Source organism: Bufo gargarizans, chromosome 5, assembly GCF_014858855.1.
Source record: "Bufo gargarizans isolate SCDJY-AF-19 chromosome 5, ASM1485885v1, whole genome shotgun sequence".
Classification (NCBI taxonomy): Eukaryota; Metazoa; Chordata; class Amphibia; order Anura; family Bufonidae; genus Bufo; species Bufo gargarizans.
Genome location: NC_058084.1, coordinates 192,106,339 through 192,129,718, shown reverse-complemented (window position 1 = coordinate 192,129,718; position 23,380 = coordinate 192,106,339). Strand labels below are relative to the sequence as shown.

Below are 23,380 nucleotides of genomic sequence, written 5' to 3'. Positions count from 1 at the left end.
ATGGGTAAGACTGCCGACCTGACTGCTGTCCAGAAGGCCATCATTGACACCCTTAAGCAAGAGGGTAAGACACAGAAAGAAATTTCTGAACTAATAGGCTGTTCCCAGAGTGCTGTATCAAGGCACCTCAGTGGGAAGTCTGTGGGAAGGAAAAAGTGTGGCAGAAAATGCTGCACAACGAGAAGAGGTGACCGCACCCTGAGGAAGATTGTGAAGAAGGACCGATTCCAGACCTTGGGGGACCTGCGGAAGCAGTGGACTGAGTCTGGAGTAGAAACATCCAGAGCCACCGTGTACAGGCGTGTGCAGGAAATGGGCTACAGGTGCCGCATTCCCCAGGTCAAGCCACTTTTGAACCAGAAACAGCGGCAGAAGCGCCTGACCTGGGCTACAGAGAAGCAGCACTGGACTGTTGCTCAGTGGTCCAAAGTACTTTTTTCGGATGAAAGCAAATTTTGCATGTCATTCGGAAATCAAGGTGCCAGAGTCTGGAGGAAGACTGGGGAGAGGGAAATGCTAAAATGTCTGAAGTCCAGTGTCAAGTACCCACAGTCAGTGATGGTCTGGGGTGCCATGTCAGCTGCTGGTGTTGGTCCACTGTGTTTTATCAAGGGCAGGGTCAATGCAGCTAGCTATCAGGAGATTTTGGAGCACTTCATGCTTCCATCTGCTGAAAAGCTTTATGGAGATGAAGATTTCATTTTTCAGCACGACCTGGCACCTGCTCACAGTGCCAAAACCACTGGTAAATGGTTCACTGACCATGGTATTACTGTGCTCAATTAGCCTGCCAACTCTCCTGACCTGAACCCCATAGAGAATCTGTGGGATATTGGGAAGAGAAAGTTGAGAGACGCAAGACCCAACACTCTGGATGAGCTTAAGGCCGCTATCGAAGCATCCTGGGCCTCCATAACACCTCAGCAGTGCCACAGGCTGATTGCCTCCATGCCACGCCGCATTGAAGCAGTCATTTCTGCAAAAGGATTCCCGACCAAGTATTGAGTGCATAACTGAACATAATTATTTGAAGGTTGACTTTTTTTTGTATTAAAAACACTTTTCTTTTATTGGTCGGATGAAATATGCTAATTTTTTTAGATAGGAAATTTGGGTTTTCATGAGCTGTATGCCAAAATCATCAATATTAGAACAATAAAAGGCTTGAACTAATTCAGTTGTGTGTAATGAATCTAAAATATATGAAAGTCTAATGTTTATCAGTACATTACAGAAAATAATGAACTTTATCACAATATGCTAATTTTTTTTAGAAGGACCTGTATATATATATATATATATATATATAGAGAGAGAGAGAGAGAGAGAGAGAGAGAGAGAGAGAGAGATAAAAGAAAGTCCTGCGGGAGCACCAACCAGGGTGTGGGTGCAAAGTCCAACGTGGGGTAACGGCAATCCCCAATAATATAGACAAAAGAAGTAGGACTGCACTCCAGAGTAGTGATGAAAACAAAGGATTTTAATCACCCATAATGTGGCAAATCTTGCGACGTTTCAGCTCACAAGAGCCTTCCTCCTTCAAGCATAGAAACAGTGAAAGTGGAAACATATAAAGACATATGGAAAGTGTCCAACCAATCAGAATGTGATTACAATCAAATTAAATTACATACATCTGATATAAATAAATAAAGTGCATGTGCATAAAGCGACAGGTGCCGTACGATCTACAACTTCAGGATAATATCCCTTTGTGTAGAATAAAATATATACAAAACTCTATTACAATTAGAATCACAATAAAAACATAGATAATGTGATGAATGAGGATCATAGAAATTCGACCTTAGGTAGCCATGGGGCCCGCATACACCATCGCGTTCATTGAGCGTCTCAATCTCTTCGTTGTACATGTCCAGACTAGCATCATCATATGAGTCACGGTGCAGAGGTTGGACGCATGCGTTCTGTCAAACCAACCTAAAACCGCCATTTTACTTAGGGGCAGCTTGTGTTGGCTGAACAGAATGTTTACTGAACGGAGTATAGGACCGCGGTAGGGATCTCCTACATACGTCAGCATCTGGACCGGGATCCCAACCTGTGTTGAATATTGAAGAAGGGGTCTCTTTACCCCGAAACGCGTATGGTATTGACAGTGAGGGACCACAAAGAAAGAAATGCTTACTATCATATATTTCCTCGTTTGGAAGTAAACCACCTGCATCTAAAGGAATTTGAAATTCCCGCTTGGAATCACAAGTTATAAGACAGCCCAGTAAAGCACGTGGGACGCCACACAGGTCCTGGAAGGTCACAGCGGTGAAACAAAGCTATACCGCTGCAACGAACATCCAAGAGCTTGGGAAATCCTACTCACAGGTCCTTGCAGCTCACAATAGAGCAATACATCAAAAAGCTCCGGTGCATAAGCGGACCAACGAGAGCAAAAGACGCAGGAGTGGTAAAGTACCCGCTATATGAGTACCTTTTGTATACATATCTTTATATGACTTTGACGCCTAAACCTATTGTGACATATATCTGCAATAGACTCTCTCCCTCAGAGCTACATACTTTGGGATAATTTGCAAAAATCACGGAGAAACAGCCCTTTTGGCGCAATTGACTCAATCAAATCAACCCTAAATAAAAATCAGGCCACCCCTTGTTCACACAGTGCAATTTTGGTACAGTTTTTTTAAATTATTTATTTATTTATCTTTGCAAAACTAAGAGTGGCAGATGAAAGAGCTAAGTTTAATTGGGTGGTCCATCTGTTTTTAAAATCTGCTGGAGAGCAGTAATGATTATGAAACAAAGAAAGAGGCTTAAAGGGGTCCAAGACACAGAAATTGATGACCATTCCTCAGTCATGAATATTAAATCAGAGAGGGTCCAAATCTCAGCACCCCGCCAATCAGCTGGTTGAAGGAAACACAGTACTTTTGCAAGTACTGCATCCTTTTTAATGTTTACCTGTACAATGACTCCTATGTAGTGGTGGTCCAATGTGCTGTAAATACGGCTTTTCGTCCCATACAAGTGAATGGGAGAGGAAGCGGTAATCACACTGCACTGCCACTACAAGGGAGATGGCGCACCAGGTAAACAATGAAGAGGACACAGTGCTTACACAAGGGCCAAAGCCCCTTCACACAGCTGATCGGCAGGGATTTTGGGAGTCAGACCCCCATGAAATGATATCGCTGACCTATCCTGAGGATTGTAGCCCAAATAACACCATTAACTCACCTGCGAAAAGCCCCTCGATTCAAGGGCTTCAGATTTGGACCCCATCAGACTGGAAATTATTATATTATGTCCCTCTTATACTTGACCGCTCAGCCAATCATTGACCTTAAAAGTCACATGTGCATATATGGCACGTGACTGCTAAGGCCATTGATTGGCCTCACATGGAACCCCTGGAAGTCCTGGGGCTCGACCCTCAGTGCTGAAATGGAGGGCCTTCAAAGGGGGGGGGGGGGGTTGAGCTTTTTTCTGTTTCATAAGCCTGGCTGGCTGCTCCCCTGCAGATTTTAAAAATGGTTGAACAACCCCTTTAAAGGGAACCTGTCACCTGATTTTGGGTATAGAGCTAAGGACATGGGTTGCTAGATGGCCGCTAGCACATCCACAATACCAGTCCCCATAGCTCTGTGTGCTTTTATTGTGTAAAAAAATAAACGATTTAATATATATGCAAATTAACCTGAGATGAGTCAGAGCTTGAAAATATGACTCTTCTCTGGTCACACAAGTAAGATATGACTCTTTTATGTTAATTAGCATAAACGGCGGGAAGTACAAAAATGCATAAAAGTGTAATTTATATGTTTAGGGTAACACAATGAACATTTAGAAACGCTCAGTGAGGGTAGCATTAGTAGAGGTGACAGGTTCCCTTTAAGTTCTTTGTTTATACCTTGTTTTCTTTTAGGATCTTCTCTTTCCTTAAAAATCCATGCCTTATTTCTGTCTTGCATTTCCCCATTACTCAAGGAATAACAATGAGTTATGCATGCAGTCGTTAAAAGCCAATGCTTTTAGCAAAAAGTAATTTACCTCTGTCAGAAAACCAATCATAATCAAACAACATACAGCATGTATGAGAGGATGCATTTAACTTATAAGATGCACATTCCATGGCAGCTCAAATAACTCTGACATTTTTATCATTATATTATTTTATTTTATTGCTATTTAATAAAACTCCATGAAATTGTCAAAATTTTGGACCGCATTAGACATGTTTAGGCTGACTGGTTGTGCGTCAGTTATACAGTTTATTTAGCCTGTCCTCTGTAGTGCTAGTGAGGATTATCAGGACCACTGGAGAGCTTTACATCATCAGAAAATTAATTCTCTTATAAATCCCACACAATTTACACAATTATATACCAGCTGAATCTCACCCATATTTCATGTCAAAAATCCGCAGTACCAGCAGAGTGAATAAGGTTTGCCAAACCTCATGTACAAAGGGGCACATTTATTAAGACCATCTTTTTAGACGTTGGGCTTAATAAGGCCCTGCGCGGACGGTGTATCCACTGGAGTTATGGTCTTACATTTACACCATTTTCTACGCCTAAACCAGGCGTAGAAAATTATGAATGAGACGGGCCCTTCCCTGCCCATGCCCCCTCCCCCCCCCCCTTTTTTTTAGACCTGGCACGAACGAGGGAAAGTCGCAGATTATCTGTTTAATAAATGACCACTATAGTGCTTAAGGCTACAATCACACTTGCGCTTTCCCTTTCCGCTATTGAGATCCGTCATAGGACAAAATTGAACTGTGCACAGAATAACAAGCAGCGTTTTCTTGTCCGCGATGTGGTGCAGAGCAAGACGGATCCGTCCTGACACACAATGCTAGTCAATGGGGACTTTCAATGGCGTTCATGATGGATCAGTCTTAGCTATCTTAAAGGGTTTGTCTGACTTCAGCAAATGGCATTTATCATGTAGAGAACGGTAGTACAAGACACTTACTAATGTATTGTGATTGTCCATATTGCTTCCTTTGCTGGCTGGATTCATTTTTCCATCACATTATACACTTCCCATTTCTATGGTTACGACCACCCTGAAATCTATCAGTGGTGGTCGTGCTTGCACACTATCAGAAAAAATGGCGGCCTCTCTGGTGGCCAGATCTGTGGGAGCGCACATAGGCTAGTGCTCTTTCCTATAGTGTGCACGCATGGCCACCAGTGATGGATCCCAGGGTGGTCGTAATCAATGTGATGGAAAAATGAATCCAGCCAGCAAAGAAGACAATATGGATAATAACAATACATTAGTAAGTGCTTTGTATTAACTTCCTCTACATAATCAATGCCATTTGCTGAAGTGAGACAACCCCTTTAAAGATAATACCACCGGATTCGTTCCTAACGGATGCAGACGGTTGTATTATTAGAACGGAATTTTTTTGCAAATTCATGACGGATCCAGCGAAAACACTGGTATGAAAGTAGCCTTATTTGTACGTGTAGAAATTGACCTTCAGAACAGCTTTTAAAATCTGCAGCATGTTAATTGTTTGTGCGGCTCTGTGGCTGATCTTTTCCCCATAGATTTCAAAGTTTTTTTTTTAAATACACAGAAAATTTGTACCAAAAATGCACAAAAAATGCAATAGTGTGCATTTATGTGTGGTTTTTATTGTGTTTTCATGCAGCTCTACAATCTTCAGTTCTGCCTCCCATTGAAATGAATGGGAGAAATTTCAGCATGGGTGTCAACGCCAAAATTCCGCCTTCAAAACCTTAGTGTGAACAAGCGCTAATATTCTTATCATTTCTGGTGGGGGTTACCCTATCACAGTGTTCTGCAAGTATTCACCGCTGTGCAATCGAATGGATCAGATGAGTTTTATTTTATCATTTATTTATTTGTGTTTGCACAGGAAAAGTGGGGAAGGCGGCATTAATAAGGCTACGGCAGGGTTCAGCAAAAACCCGTTACTGATAATACAACCATCTGCATCTGTTATGAACGGATCCGGTTGTATTATCTTTAACATACCCAAGATGGATCCGTCATGAACTCCATTGAAAGTCAATGGGGGACGGATCCGTTTTCTATTGTGGCAGAGAAAACGGATTCATCTCCATTGACTTGCGTTGTGGGTCATGACAGATGCGGTTTGCTCTCCGGTATGGGAATGCATTTTGGAGCATTCCGTTCTGTTCAGTTACGTTTTGTCCCCATTGACAATCAATGGGGACAAAACAGAAGCATTTTTTTCCGGTATTGAAACCATATGATGGATCTCAATACTAGAAAATAGAAACACTAGTGTGAAAGTAGCCTAATACTGTGACCTCTAATAGGGCGATTATTAATACTGGAAGCCACTGGGTGCAGTCACATGACCGTTAAGCTTTCCGTTCTTCTGATCTGTCAGAAGAAGAGAGAGAGAGGGTGGGTTCACATCTGCGTTCTGGATTCCGTTATGGCTTTCCGTAGTCCATCATCCGTAAAATGGTTATAACGGAAAATATTGGAACCCATAAGATGGAAGGACGGATCCGTTATACTGCCCAAAGACTTGTATTATGACGGAATGCAAAACGGAAGCCTTTAAAAGGCATTCCATTTTGTCTTCCATCTTAATAGAAGTCTATGGGGAATCATAACGGATCCGTCTGGTTTCCGTTACGCAGAACGGAGAAAAAAGTCCTGGTGACAGGACTTTGTTTTCCGTCTTGCATAACGGGACCCAGAAGGATCTGTTATGATTCCCATAGACTTCTATTAAGACGGATCAAAACGGATTGCCTCTAAAGGCTTCCATTTTGACTACCGTCTTATGAATTCCGTTATTTTCCTTTATAACCATGTTATAACGGAAAGCCATAACGAAATTCAGAACGCAGATGTGAACCCACCCAGAGAAAAAAAAAGATCCATTTGTTTTCTGGATCCTGTAAAAAAAACTGATCCTGTTGCATCAGTTATGCATAGGATTGCAACGGATCAGTTTTTTTTACAGGATCTAGTAAACAAACAGATCCTGTTGCATCAGTTGTCATCCATTTGAGCCATTTCCGCCTGAGATCCGATTTATTAGACAGAAACAAAACTACTGCATGCAGGACTTTTTTCCTCGTTTAAAAAACTGATTTCAGACGGAAATGGCTCAAACGGATGACAACTGATGCAACAGAGAGTTGCATCAGTTTTTTTACTGGATCAGTTTTTTTTCTCTCTCTCTCTATCTTTTCTGAAGAAGAACGGAAAGCTAAACAGTGATGTGAATGCACCCTAATGAGGAAAAATAATACTAGGGGGGCACTAATGGAGGTATTAATTTTACCCGGGGCCATTAATGGCGGCCTTATTAATACTGGCGGCTACTAATGGGGCATTTTTATATACTGGGGGACACCAATGTGGGACGTATTAATTCTGGGGGCCACTAACAGGGCCTTATTAATACTGGGGGCACTAATTAGGGCCTTATTTATACTGAGGGACACTACTAGGGCATTATTAATACTAGGGGTCACTAATGGGACATTTTTACGGTAATACTAGGACATTTTACAGGGGCCTGTGTTAGGCCACACTTATATAGCTTAACTTGGCCAGTATTTTTCAGTCTTCAGGTTAAATTACTGTTTTGGCACTTTAAGATAAATAAGTGGGTTTTGGGTTGCAGTTTGGGCACTTGTCTGTAAAAGGTTCGCCATCAATGCCCTATCACATACACTGACCAAAAATATAAACACACTTTTTGCTCCCATCTTTCATGAGCTGAAGATTTGAAACATTTTCTAATTACACAAAAGACCCATTACTCTCAAATATTGTTCACAAATCTGTCTAAATCTGTGTTAGTGAGCACTTCTCCTTTGCCGAGATAATCCATCCCACCTCACAGATGTGGCATATCAAGGTGCTGATTAGACAGCATGAATATTGCACAGGTGTGCCTTAGACTTCCCACAATAAAAGACCACTCTGAAATGTGCACAGTTTTGCCTTACTGCAGGCATGTCCAAAGTGCGGCCCTCCAGCTGTTGCAAAACTACAACTCCCAGCATGCCTGGATAGCTTACAGCTATTAGGGCATGCTGGGAGCTGTAGTTTTGCAACAGCTGGAGGGCCGCAGTTTGGACATGCCTGCCTTACTGAGAGTGGGGGGGGGAGGGGTCAGAAAACCAGTCAGTGTCTGGTGTGGCCACCATTTGCCTCACGCAGTGCAACACATCTCCGTCGCATAGAATTGATCAGGTGGTTAGCTATGCGAAGTTGCAGAATATTGGCAGGAACTGGAACACGCTGTCGTATACGCTGATCCAGAGCATTCCAAACATGTTCATTAGGTGACATGCCTGGTGAGGCCATGCAAGAATTTTGATGCTTTCAGCTTCCAGGAATTGTGTACAGATCCTTGGACTATGGGACCATGCATTATCATGCTGCAACAAGAGGTGATGGTGGTGGATTAATGGCACAACAATGGGCCTCAGGATCTCGTCACAGTTTCTCTGTGCATTTAAAATGCCATCAATAAAATGCACCTGTGTTTATTGTCCATAACATACGCCTGCCCATACCATAACCCCACCGCCACCATGGGCCACTTGATCCACAATGTTGACATCAGCAAACCGCTCAACATAACGACACCACACATGCTGTCTGCCATCTCCCCCGAACAGTGAAAATCGTGACTCATCTGTAAACAGAACGCCTCTCCAATGTGCCAGACGCCATCAAATGTGAGCATTTGCCCACTCAAGTCGGTTATGACAACGAACTGCAGTCAGGTCCAGACCCCGATGAGGAAGACGATCATGCAGATGAGCTTCCCTGAAACGGTTTCTGAGAATTTGTGCAGAAATTCTTCGGTTATGCAAACCGATTGTTGCTGCAGCTGTCCAGGTGGCTGGTCTCAGACGATCATGGAGGTGAACATGCTGGATGTGGAGGTCCTGGACTGGTGTGGTTAAACGTGGTCTGCGGTTGTGAGGACAGTTGGATGTACTGGCAAATTCTCTGAAACGTCTTTGGAGACGGCTAATGGTAGAGAAATTAGCATTCATTGCACCGGTAACAGCTCTGGTAGACATTCATGCAATCAGCATGCCAATTGCACGCTCCCTCAAACGTTGCGACATCTGTGGCATTGTGCTGCACATTTCAGAGTGGCCTTTTATTGTGGGAAGTCTAAGACACACCTGTGCAATATTCATGCTGTCTAATCAGCACCTTGATATGCCACACCTGTGAGGTTGTATGGATTATCTCGGCAAAGGAGAAGTGCTCTGTTACACAGATTTAGACAGATTTTTTTAACAATATTTGAGAGCAATGGGACTTTTGTGTATGTAGAAAATTTTTCAGATCTTTGAGTGCAGCTCATTCAAAATGGGAGCAAAACCGAAAGTTTTGTGTTTATATATTTGCTCAGTGTATATAATAGCCAGTAGAAAAGTCATTTCTTGTGCTGAATTTCAAAACACTGCATAACTTTGCGTAAGCATATGTTGCCCAGGATTTATCACAAGTGTTTATAATAGCCCCTGTCACTTTCCTCATAATTTGCCGGCGTAGCTCAAGAATCAAAATCTTGGCTACATACAAATACACATACAAGTTAATATAATTTAAAAACGTGCATATTAAAGAGAGTTTAGCTTTGTAGGACTTATAAATGTAATGATACCTTTCACTTAGGAATCCGTTGCTTGAATCTGGAGAAAAAGTACCCTTTAAAACCCTGGGAGTTTCAATTTATGCATATTTGTGTATTACTCTCTGCCTTCTTGGAGCCATGACTTTTTTTTATTTTTCCGGTCACATAGCCAGTTCACAAAGCCATGAAGGTTTGTTTTTTGTGAGAAAAGTTGTGCCTTCTAATGACACCATTTAATATTGCATATGAAGTAGTGGGAAACTGGAAAAAAAATCGGAATTTGACGGAATGTGAAAAAATGCAGTTATTATGCCATAGTTGTTGGGGTAAATGTTGAAAAAAGAATAAAAACTTTGGAAAAAATCTTGTCTTTGCATCACCATATTCTGAATCCCATAACTTTTTTATAGTTACAACTACGGAGCTTAGTGAGGGCTCATTTTTTTATGAGATGATCTGTCGTTCAATAAATTACTATTGTAGCCTATGGGAGATCAATAGGAACTATTGCTGTTGTAGCCTTAGATCATTCAGATAGAAAGAGGCTACCACAGAAAACCAATGGCTTCTTCGATCTCAGTGCAGGGATGTCATTAGAGCCCCAGTAGCGCAGAGTTCCCCAGGAAAGCACTCTCAGATGCCATGGTCACAATTGTCTGATTGGCCATATCACAAATCACAGACATTAGCCCTGGGTGTCTGCTGTTTAAAGTTGTAGAAATCCGTGGCTAATTTGTCCTCTGTGCTATGGATTGGGCGCCATCTTTAAAGACCAGATTTCTGCCATACATATATGGAGGAGGTCGGGAAGGGGTTAATCCATATGCAAATTAGCAATCAAGTGCACCGAGGGTTGGCCTAAGTAACTCTGAGCACCCTCCTGCTTCCTTTGCCAACTTCTCCCTCTCCTTTTTGGCAGGCAGAGGCAAGAAGACTATGTAGGAATCTGGTCCTGCATAACAAGAAGAAGAAGCAGGAGAGGCTGGCAGAGGAAGCAGGAGGGACAATGGTCACAGAGTAGTTTGGGTCCGCCATCATTTCACTTAACTGCTCAGGCTACTTTCACACTTGCGTTCGTCGGTCCGCTCGTGAGCTCCGTTTGAAGGAGCTCACGAGCGGACCCGAACACCTCCGTCCAGCCCTGATGCAGTCTGAATGGAGCGGATCCGCTCAGACTGCATCAGTCTGGCGGCGTTCAGCCTCCGCTCCGCTCGCCTCCGCACGGCCAGGCGGACAGCTGAACGCTGTTTGCAGCGTTCAGCTGTCCGCTTGGCCGTGCGGAGGCGAGCGGATCCGTTCAGACTTACAATGTAAGTCAATGGGAACGGATCTGCTTGAAGATGACACCATATGGCTCAATCTTCAAGCGGATCCGTCCCCCATTGACTTTACATTGAAAGTCTGAACGGATCCGCTCAGGCATCTTGCGCACTTAGAAATTTTTCTAAGTTATTAATGCAGACGGATCCATATTGAACGGAGCCTCCGTCTGCATTAATATGATCGGATCCGTTCAGAACGGATCCGATCAAGCGCAAGTGTGAAAGTAGCCTCATTTGTATATCAACAGATTGCAGTGAAAGGTGTCATTACATTCAACTGAACCTCACAAGGCATTTTGCCTAGTATAAGAGTGAATTTCCATGTGATGGACTCTCTTTAACATACACCTTGTGGGACCATGTGGCCTTCAGAGCAATTTCAATAAGTCAGACATACCTTTAGCATCATGACTTTGTATGCATAGAATTTCTTCCCTTTTCCCTTTCCCAGTGCACCTTCAAATTTTTCCACAAATTTCTGAGCATCCCTAGTAGAAGAAAGATCATGAGTAGTAGTAGTAAAAGCCATCAATTTACTATTAGTAGAGCCCATAGTAGCCTTTCATAAATTTTAGCTCAATGTTTCAAGATTTCAACAACTCTTTTTTAAGCTGGTGAGTTCACTATAAAAATCAAGTTCCACTACCATACTGTATGATTATTCTCTCAACTCCCTCAGATTCTGAACACTAGGACGTAGACATCTCTTCAGTTCTTATTGTCTCTTTATCTTTTCTTATCTTTTTGGTTTTACATTTATCAATTACATTTTTGTATGTACTGTATGTTTTCCCCAGATTACATTGAACTGTTAGTTTAATGGTACATGCTCTATGGTGTATACTGATCTCACTCACTGAGGGTGAATGCTAGGAGAGGCCTGCTGTAGCAGATAAGCAAAGACGAGAGTGTGCACGAGGTAAGGATATCTCTATGTGTCCTATGATGGAATTGCCTACAGGGAGTTATAGTAATGGGAGGAGATGGAGTGTGGTGAAGTAGCACTGGGAGCAACGTGAATACCTCTTCTGGTGCAAGAGAACAAAAGATGCAACTAAGAAGTCTAGGGGGGAAACTGGGGATAAGAAGTGATGGTCACCAGGGAGTGGTCAACAGAGTATGACAAAGATGGACTGCAGTGGCAGAGCACAACATTGTGTGGAGAGGCTGTGGGGAGAACAAGTTTGGGGTGCCACCAAAGAAAATAGCTGCAGATGTGATGGCTATAGAAACAAGAGCTTCTGACAAGCTCATGTGAAAGCCAGAAGGAGAGTCACTTTGTAGGAAGAAGAGGCAGAAGGGTTTAGTGCTGCTGGGTCAAAGAGGCGTCAATTCCTTGGCCTTGGTGTGACAGCCCATTGGAACTTTATAGCAGCGGGAGGATAGATGGCCTTTGATCCCTAATCTGAACACATTCTTAGGATTAGGGAGGTCCCTGTTGGGACTCATGGGCTGTTAATATAGATTATAGATAGTTATAAGGACAGTGCCATTAAGAGATCGAAACCTTGACAAGTTATGTATCCTAATATTGAGTGATGTAACTGTGATCTAAGTATGTACCTGTGAATATATTTTGATGCAGCATTTTAAAATATACCATGCCCTCTCGTAGAGAGACTTTAGTGTGTCCCTGCTTATTTACACCACAGCTGCCTTCTCAGACAGCTGATTGGCGGGGGTCCCAGGGGTTTGATCCCCAACAACCAGATACTTTTGATCCATCCAAAAGATAGATCATCACTAATAAAAGGGTGTAGAAACCCTTTAAATTTAAAAATAGTTTCCTTATAACAATAACTTGACAACATTTTCCTAAAAATGGCTTATCAGCTCAATTAAATTTGTTATTTTAGTTTCGAAGATGTTAACGTAACAGTTTTTGATCCTTGTGTCATTTCCATAGTAGGCTTTCTAAGATTCTACAACTCCAGGTAATTGTGATTGCAGTATTACTTTCCTATGTATCTTTAATTAAAACAGTAAATGTGATCTGCCTCTAGTAAGAGATAGTCATTGCATGTCAAGTCTCTGGTTTCACAGATCACTCTATACATTTTGAATCTCTGTTTTGGCTTCTATTGTTGCAGTTCAGTCTCTGTGACTTAAAAGAAGCATTATTATCAATTTAGCGTGTGTCTAGAAAAACAGCATCATAGATGATACGGAGTGTTTCCCTAATATACTGTTTCCTTTAGTACATGACACACTTCCTATGTTTTATAAATTTATAATTTGCCTCATAGCACTAGTAGGGTGCATACAGTTGCAAGAAAAAGTATGTGAACCCTTTGGAATGATATGGATTTCTGCACAAATTGGTCATAAAATGTGATCTGATCTTTAACTAAGTCACAACAATAGACAATCACAGTCTGCTAAAACTAATAACACACAAAGAATTAAATGTTACCATGTTTTTATTGAACACACCATGTAAACATTCACAGTGCAGGTGCAAAAAGTATGTGAACCCTTGGATTTAATAACTGGTTGGACCTCCTTTGGCAGCAATAACTTCAACCAAACGTTTCCTGTAGTTGCAGATCAGACATGCACAATGTTCAGGGGTAATTCTTGACTATTCCTCTTTACAGAACTGTTTCAGTTCAGCAATATTCTTGGGATGTCTAGTGTGAATTGCTTTATTGAGGTCATGCCACAACATCTCAATCAGGGTTGAGGTCAGGACTCTGACTGGGCCACTCCAGAAGGCGTATTTTCTTCTGTTTAAGCCATTTTGTTAATGATTTACTTCTATGCTTTGGGTTGTTGTCCTGTTGCAACATCCATCTTCTGTTGAGCTTCAGCTGGTGGACAGATGGCCTTAAGTTCTCCTGCAAAATGTCTTGATAAACTTGGGAATTCATTTTTCCTTCGATGATAGCAATCCGTCCAGGCCCTGACGCAGCAAAGCAGCCCCAAACCATGATGCCCCCACCACCATACTTCACAGTTGGGATGAGGTTTTGATGTTGGTATGCTGTGCCTCTTTTTCTCCACACATAGTGTTGTGTGTTTCTTCCAAACAACTCAACTTTGGTTTCATCTGTCCACAGAATATTTTGCCAGTACTGCTGTGGAACATCCAGGTGCTCTTGTGCAAACTGTAAACGTGCAGCAATGTTTTTTTTGGACAGCAGTGGCTTCCTCTGTGGTGTCCTCCCATTAAATCCATTCTTGTTTAGTGTTTTACATATCGTCGATTCGCTAACAGGGATGTTAGCATATGCCAGAGACTTTTGTAAGTGTTTAGCTGACACTCTAGGATTCTTCTTCACCTCATTGAGCAGTCTGCGCTGTGCTCTTGCAGTCATCTTTACAGGGCGGCCACTCCTAGGTAGAGTAGCAGCAATGCTGAACTTTCTCCATTTATAGACAATTTGTCTTACCGTGGACTGATGAGCAGCAAGGCTTTTGGAGATACTTTTATAAACTTTTCCAGCTTTATGCAAGTCAACAATTCTTAATTGTAGGTCTTCCGAGAGCTCTTTTGTGTGAGGCATCATTCACATCAGGCAATGCTTCTTGTGAAAAGCAAACCCAGAACTTGTGTGTGTTTGTTATAGGGCAGCTGTAACCAACACCTCCAATCTCATCTCATTGATTGGTCTCCAGTTGGCTGACACCTCACTCCAATTAGCTCTTGGAGATGTCATTAGTCTAGGGGTTCATATACCTTTTCTACCTGCACTGTGAATGTTTACATGGTGTGTTCAATGAAAACATGGTAACATTTAATTATTTGTGTGTTATTAGTTTAAGCAGACTGTGATTGTCTATTGTTGAGACTTAGATGAAGATCAGATAAATGTAAAGAAATCCGCAGCACTCGCCATTTGTAGAAAATCCAGTGATAGCTTTATTCCATAGAACAGCAAGGTGATGCAACGTTTCGACCTGCCTCGGTCTTTTTCAAGCAATGCAATAAATTTAAAAAGCATGTGTCTTATATAATGCCCAGTAGGTGGGATTAAATCTCCCCCAGGTGAATTAATACACCCTCATCAAAATACATTCATATGTCGCCATACATAATCATTAATATACATCCTTCCAGTGCAATATGTAATCTTATAGGTTAATATTACCTCCTACATGTGGATGGCGTCTCCGGGGTGTTCTACTATGTCCGCATAGCTTCCAGGAACATACCGAACTTGGCGTCCCGGAAGCTACAGTGCGCATGCGTCCTCCTCCATCTACAGCCAATGGGGAAAATTTCCCTAGTGACGTCACTTGTTACCAGCGGCACGGAAGCAGATCATGCTCCACGGCACTGCAGTGTGTCAGTCCTGTCGCTCAACAATGAAGTAGTGGTTACTGTGGAGACGCGGCCGCCCATGTAATGCTTCATGGGACGTTCCACAGTAACCACTACATCATTGTTGAGTGACAGGACTGACGCACTGCAGTACCGTGGAGCATGATCTGCAATACTATATGAACAATACTATATGAACCTACAGTATTGTTCAGACAATAAAACTGGTCTCAGACTGCCTTAAGAAACCAGACATTGAGCACTATTTGATTTTAGCACCTCCTAGCCACCTCCTAGCCATTTAAGATCCTTGGCAAAAAGTGGCTTACAACTGGATCTTGGCTACACAATGGCTAATTGCCATAAAATGTTGTCTAAACATCAATGGTACCTATCTAACAGGTAATGGATCAATGTCCCAGACGTACGGTATGGGGTACCTGCCCCCTTAACTCAATAGGTCCAAAAGCAAAACATAAATACCAGTGTGCATAAATAAAAAAAATTGTCTTGTACCCCCAAATCAGTTGGGGACAATTGCTTCACCAGAGAGGTCCGGGTTGGATTTATTCCCCCATTTGCCCCTACTTGACCTATTCTTTTTCCAGATAAGCAGTGCACCCACTCTTGAAAAAGCGACCCCTCTGGGAAATGTCCCTCAAACTGGTAACACCAATCGCTTTTGCTTTCTTCTTTTTTTTGGGCAGGGGCAAAAGAGTGGTAAGCCTGTTTTGTGCCTAGTAGAGGTCCTAACGAGGGTGGTGGATGACACAGAATTGAAAGAACACCAAAGAGAAAATCCATCTTTATCTTCCATTGCCATGACAGAAGTGATTTGTATTGTACCTTAAAATGGCAAGTTTTTTCTTCATGCGCCATGGCTTATTCCTAATGGTAGAAATCAACTTCTTCTTTTCCTCAACTTGTTCCATCAATTTCACCATTTCTTCTTCAGTCATTGATTCTTCATCTGAGGAGGAAGCTGAAGATTGCGAATCACTGTGAAACAAAGCAGACATTTTTTTGTGATTGACAGAGTGCAACTATGTGTACAAAAGCTGCATTTGTATGGAATTTTTGTTTATGAGGTAGTTTCATAATTACTAACAATCTGTGCCTAACAGACTTTTAACCCTACTACTGATTATCCAAAGATGTGCTTGAGCAGGAGGAACATTACATTACTGTCTAAGGAACTGTACTCAGGCAGCAGCGTGCATGCACTGCGAGCATCAGATACTCCCTGCACAGTATTTTCCTGTTATTTAAAAAAATTAAAACATGGCAAAAATCCTGTTGTCTCCCTTTCAGCTCTACTTCTATTTCCACTATAATTTTCACAAATAAAATAAAAATATCTGTCTATTTATAGTATTGGGGGGGGGGGGGGGGGGAGGGGGGAAATGTCTGTGTGTGTTTCTTAATCCCATTGGAAGAAAGCTGGTGCTTGAATTAGAGCAAAGTACAGTGATAACATTTCTTGTTAAACCTGATAAGAGTGGAAGAGAAATCAGGGAGATTTTCAGCGAGATGTTACTGCAAGTTTTATTTTGATAACACTATAAAGATCACTGTTTGCAAGTCAATTTAACATTTTTCTAAGGGCAAAAAAAAGTCACTGACAAAGAGAGGTCAGGACTGCCAACAACAAGTCAAAATTATCAGCTGACTGTCAGGAGCACAGTAGAGCAAGTGAACATCGAAAGAGAAACAGTGAGAAAAATTACTGAAAATCTTTGAATGAAGAAGGTGTGTGCAAAAATAGTCCCTGAGATGCTCACCAGGGCCGGCCTTTGGGGTGGGCGGGCTGTGCGGCCGCACAGGGCGCCATAGCAACAGGGGTGCCGGCGGCCGACAGCCCGCAGTGTAATGGCGGCGGCAGCTGGGCACAGGGAGATGAGCGCTTCCATTGTGGAAGCGCTCATCTCCAGTCATCTGTATCGCCGTCCTCAGGACAACGATACAGATGCCTGCCTGTGCTGCGGTAGGGGAGGGAGAGGCGTGTCCCTTTCCTTTCCTCTGATAGGCTGCCGGCCTAGTGCCTGCAGCCTATCAGAGGCCGGCGCAGGCGGCGCGATGACGTCATCGCGCCGCCTGAGCCATACAGCGTGGGATACAGGCCAGAAGAGGCCTGCATCGCATCACTGACATGGAGGTAAGTATGTGTTTTTTTTATTTTTTTTATTATGTACAATACTATTACTGGCAAAGGGGGGGGGGGCTGTTATTACTGGCAAAGGGGGGGGGCTGTTATTACTGGCAAAGGGGGGGGCTGTTATTACTGGCAAAGGGGGGGGGCTGTTATTACTGACAAAGGGGGGGCTGTTATTACTGGCAAAGGGGGGGGGCTGTTATTACTGGCAAAGGGGGGGGGGCTGTTATTACTGGCAAAGGGGGGGGGGGCTGTTATTACTGGCAAAGGGAGGGGCTGTTATTACTGGCAAAGGGGGGTGCTGTTATTACTGGCAAAGGGGGGGGGCTGTTATTACTGGCAAAGGGGGCTGTTATTACTGGCAAAGGGGGCTGTTATTACTGGCACAGAGGGGCTGTTATTACTGACACAGAGGGGCTGTTATTACTGGGGGCTGTTATTACTGGCACAGGGGGGCTGTTATTACTGGGGGCTGCTATTACTGGCATAGGGGGCTATTATTACTGGCACAGGGGGGGGGGCTGTTAATACTGGCACATGATTCAGGGCACTATAGGGGCATCTACTGAGGCCACAAAGAAGAGGTATTTTATATGGGCTCTCTGTACAGTACAATTTTATACTGGGACACATGGCGGGTACTATGGGGAAGGGGGGAGAGGAGTACTATGGGGTCATCTATGGGGGGCACTAAGGGGTATTTTATACTTGCAAATAATGGGGGACACTGAGGGCATCTACTGGAGCATTTTATACTGGTACATTATGGGGGGCACTAGGAGGAAGGAGGGTGTGGAGCACTATGGGGTCATTTACTAGGGGCACTATATAGGGGTATTTTATACTGGCACATTATGGGGGCACTATGAGGACATTAGCTCAAATAGGGGCATTACAAGGGGGTATTTTTTGCACTGTCACATTATAAGGAGAATTATTACTACTGGGGGGGCATTATGGTGGGCTTTATTACTCCCCCATGGTATGACCCCCTAGTAGCAGCACCAGCCTCTCCCTGCTCTGCTATCCCTCTGCCCCTTCTCCAAATCCTTATTATGAAATCTTTCTCATTAGGATAAAACACCTCATCAGCTCCACCGAGCCCCCGGCCAAAGTGTGGAAGTGACGTCCGAGATCCCCAAGGGCCAAGCCAAGTAACTGTAAGTTTTCATGTGAAATATGTTTGTTATACACATATAGCCTACACTGTGCCACACAATATATATATTTTTTTTTTTGAGGGGGGGGGGGCGCCACAAGGTTAGCTCGCACAGGGCGCCTGAACACTTAAGGCCGGCCCTGATGCTCACCAATGAGCCCAAGCAAAGGAGAGTTGCCAAGACCTTTTGAAGTCGTTTTTGGCCGTGTCATTACAGGTGACGAAACATGGGTCTAAAAATACGACCCTGAGAAGAAGCAACAAAGTGCACAATGGAAGACTGAAGATTCTCCCCGACCACAAAAGTTCTACCAGTTCAAATCAAAAGCCAAAATAATGTTGGTAACTTTCTTTGACATTAGATGGATTGTACACTATGAATTTGTCTCAACTGGACAAACAGTCAACCAAGGATTCTATTTAGAAGTGTTAAAAGTGTGAAAAAGTAAGACAGAAACAACCACAATTATTTGCATTACAACAATGCACACATGGTTTAATGGTTAATACATGTTTTCACATTTAAAGGATATAACATAAATGACAGCTTTAGCACTAGAAGGTAGAAGATAAGGTGGAGTGGTGGCTGTGCAGAGGATTTGTGGAAAAACTCTACTGTTTTCATAACACCTAGAAAATATAATGTAGATCTTTACAGCCAACATAATCTCTTCTTCTCTGGATGACACGACAAGGAGGTCTTTATTCACCGCTCTTTAGAGGGGTTTTCTGGGGAGAGAGACTTTGGGTAAAAATAAAAAGAGGCATTTCTGATCTCACTATTCCCCGTTGCTGCCATTTCTTTGCTGCATTAGCCCCTCTTCCTTCTACTTCATTCTCTCAACTCAATACACAGGAAATGGTTGGAGATGCCCACTCAGCCAATTACTGGCTGGGGCTTGGTCACCCAAAAGGCAAGTGATTGGCTGAGCAAACATTTCTAGTTTCCTGTGTCTCAAGCCTGATGCAAGAATTGGAGAGCAGCAGGGCTAATAAAGGGTTGGAAGAGCAGTGGTGGTGGACCAGAGAGGTGATAAATGTTTCCTTTATTATATTTATAGCGATAATCCCCCTTTTTTAAGACCAAAAATACCCTTTTAATGTCAAAATCGTCAACATCTTTAAGGGGATAATATGCACTAAAGGTACCTATATTATGATATTATTTAGATGAGACACAAATTACAGTAAGTTTCTATAAGTGATTTTCTGGGGCAGTTTTTTTTTTCCAATTTTAGCCTAACAACATATGTGCAGTTTTTGATGCAACCTGAGGTGATGTTTTCATACAATTGTTGTTGAGTCAAAGCTGGAGGTGGATCCTGCAATAAGGAGAAATATAAGCCTTTCATTTATATTCCCCACTTCTTTCGAATCCACTCTTGACTCCAGTTTTAAAGTTACTATAAGGGTCCATTCACACGTTCACAACTGTTCTGTGGTCCGCAACTTGCGGATCAGCAAAACACGGACTCCAGCCATGTGCATTACGCATTTTGTGGACTGCACATGGCCAACACTATAATAGAAATGCCTTTTCTTTTCCGTGGCTGCGGAACAGAAATGCGGATGCGGACAACACATGATGTGCTGTGGGCATCTTTTGCTGCACCGTTGAAAATAAATGGGTGAGCACCCGTTCTGCAATTTTGCGTGGACTCATTATGCGGACGTGTGAGTGGACTCTAAAGCAGTGTTTCCCAGTCAGTGTGCCTCCAGCTGTTGCAAAACTACAACTCCCAGCATGCCTGTACAACCAAATGCTGTCTGGGCATGCTGGGAGTTGTAGTTTTGCAACAGCTGGAGGCACACTGGTTGGGAAACACTGCTCTAAAGGGTATTAACTCAGGGTAAAGTTTATGATGAAATAATTATTTTTCATAATAGCTTTTATGCCTAAACATGCAATATACAAATGGGTTATTTGATGGTTAAACGTGCTGTACATTTACATAGCAAAATCAATTTTTTCAATGAGTTTGACAGATATGCTGCACATTATATTCATAGTTCAGTTTGATGACATTTTTAATACACATTTCTCATCTTTGTCCTCATACTTTTCCTATTTATCTTTATTATACATCAGTGTCTATTGAGGATTTTGCTACCATTTATGCTACATTAGAAAGCCTTATTGCTACAATAAAACATGACAGTCGCTAGATATTTTATCTTCTGCTCTGCTATATAGAACAGTCCACACTCTTCAAGGAAATTTTGCAAGTTATGGAAAAATATGTTGTAATTTTCAGACGCAAGAAAAAATCCTGCAGCTTTCAGTTAATTGACCTTTGCCATGAACTGATTAAATATTTGCAGAAACGTTTGCACAGCAGGGATAATAATATGAGAACAAGGAACCTCTGATTGTGAAGGCGAGTAATTCTATATAGTCTAATTTAGAAAAAATTAGGACGTGCTACATGACAAGCCAGGGAGAATCAGCTAAAATTTCACTAAAAGGAACTGCACAATCTATATTAGTATACCATAAGTAACAAAGAGTATCTGCATAACTATCATTTAACCATATTCAGTTAATTAATAAATCCTTAAAGGGGTGTTCCAGCCTGTAGATATTGATGACCTATCCTCAGGATAGATCATCAATATCATATTGGTGGGGATCCAAGTGATTGGCTAGCTGTGGGATTCCCATAAATCTGGTATTGATGGCTTATGCGCAAGATAGGTCATCAATGTCTACAGGTTGGAAAAACCGTTATGGCTGACCCTAGACATTCAGGCTTTATTCAGGTTTTGTTCAGGATTTTTGATGCAGTTTTGAATCTAAAACCAGGAGGAAACAAAAAAAAAAAAAAAAAGAGGAGAAGCAGAATCTGCCCTATATTTTCTTTTCTTTTATGATCCACACCTGACTTTGACTGCAAAACTACAATAATAACTGGCCGAAAACCCAAATCTGTATGGGCACTCTAGGGTGCTGCCACAAACTTACCTGTACGGGCTCCAGCAACTTCACCTTTGGTGAGACCGCATCGGGAGAGACACGCTGCTAAGCCACCCCCATGGCGACATGTGCTGGAGGAGATTAGTAGTGGGATGATAGCTCAGCTGATCTATTCCTGTGTGCTAGTGTTCTGACTAATGGAGTGACCAGTCATCACCTTTCAGGTTCTAATCCTGGGACTTGGTGCTCTATTTAAACACCTTCCTGGCCTTATACCAACGCCTGTCATAGTCTCTGACTCACTAGCTGTGTTGCTGGTTCCTGGTTGTGTATTTTGGATTACTAGCGTTTTGACCACGGCTTGTCCTTTTGACCACTCTCTGTCTAAAATACTGAGTTTCCCATCTGGTTCTAATCTCAGTTTGATTATTTGGTTACTCTGTCTCTCGATTTGGTACGTTGTTGTCATCACATATGACTCTGTCTCTGTGTCTTGTTTTTGTACCTTGGTGTTGTTTGTCTTGCACCTTAGCTGAGTAGGGAACATCGAACAGTTGTGTACTTGCTACTTAGAGTTTGCACTGCAAGTAGGCAGGGAAAGCGGGTGGGGTTCTAATTAGATACAGAAATTGGGCCCTAGTAAGACCCTCGGGAATTAACCCTCAAATACACCACTGGTCAATAAGACCAAAGAAAGTCCCTGTAGGGGTCTACTAATTTGTAAAATTTAAGACATATACTTTATTAAGTTCACTTAAAAGGGGGGTTTATAGATGCCCCAAAATACCACACATTTTAAAACTGTCAGACGGCAATGCAAATTTGTGTAAAGGCTTACTTTTCTCTCATTTAATAAGAGAGATATAATTGTGCAGGTGGGTGGTTGGTAACAGTTAACCACACTTTGAATATATCCCTATTTCTTGGTGTCCTGGGACCTGGGCCCAAGTCCCGACTGCCAATCCGTGTTATAACAATTGGGTTCCTTTGCACTGGTACCACAACACACACCACACTGATTCAATGCACACTACTGAAGCCCTACTACTAAGTAGGCTTGACACATTTGCTGCCGACTGATCTAAAAAGAGAGCGCCTAACACTAGTCCCCTCCCGACATGTTTTGCCGCGATGCGGCTTCGTCAGGGGTTTGGGGTATTAGGCTAATACCCCAAACCCCTGACGAAGCCGCATCGCGGCGAAACATGTCGGGTGGGGACTAGTGTTAGGCGCTCTCTTTTTAGATCAGTCGGCAGCAAATGTGTCAACCCTACTTAGTAGTAGGGCTTCAGTAGTGTGCATTGAATCAGTGTGGTGTGTGTTGTGGTACCAGTGCAAAGGAACCCAATTGTTATAACACGGATTGGCAGTCGGGACTTGGGCCCAGGTCCCAGGACACCAAGAAATAGGGATATATTCAAAGTGTGGTTAACTGTTACCAACCACCCACCTGCACAATTATATCTCTTTTATTAAATGAGAGAAAAGTAAGCCTTTACACAAATTTGCATTGCCGTCTGACAGTTTTAAAATGTGTGGTATTTTGGGGCATCTATAAACCCCCCTTTTAAGTGAACTTAATAAAGTATATGTCTTAAATTTTCCAAATTAGTAGACCCCTACAGGGACTTTCTTTGGTCTTATTGACCAGTGGTGTATTTGAGGGTTCTAATTAGCACTCACTTTCCGTGTCCGTCCCTACCTACTGACATTACAGATGCCTTCTCACGCTGAAGATTTGTTGAAGAATTTCCCACAACTGAAAATTGTTTGAAGGACTCTTAAGGGACTATATACAGGAGTATGTGACTGTATATAATATTATAAGTGATAACCAGCATGGGTTTAGCAAGAACAGAAGTTGTCAGACTAACCTGATTTGTTTTTATGAGGAGGTGGGTAGTAGCCCGGACAGAGGGGAGGCTGTGGATGTAGTGTTTCTGGATTTTG

The 23,380-nt window shown here is 42.5% G+C and overlaps 1 protein-coding gene across 1 annotated transcript in view; it reads right to left on the bottom strand.

The window, feature by feature from the left end:
* The window catches only part of LOC122939379 (transmembrane channel-like protein 2), a 245,038-nt gene that overhangs the window by 117,728 nt on the left and 103,930 nt on the right, over window positions 1–23,380 (bottom strand). Inside the window, exons 4-5 of the mRNA XM_044295446.1 lie at window positions 16,052–16,204; window positions 11,339–11,429 (exon numbers count right to left, since the gene is read on the bottom strand). Of these exons, the coding sequence (XP_044151381.1) occupies window positions 11,339–11,429; window positions 16,052–16,204 (244 nt within the window). The remainder of the gene's footprint in view (window positions 1–11,338; window positions 11,430–16,051; window positions 16,205–23,380) is intronic.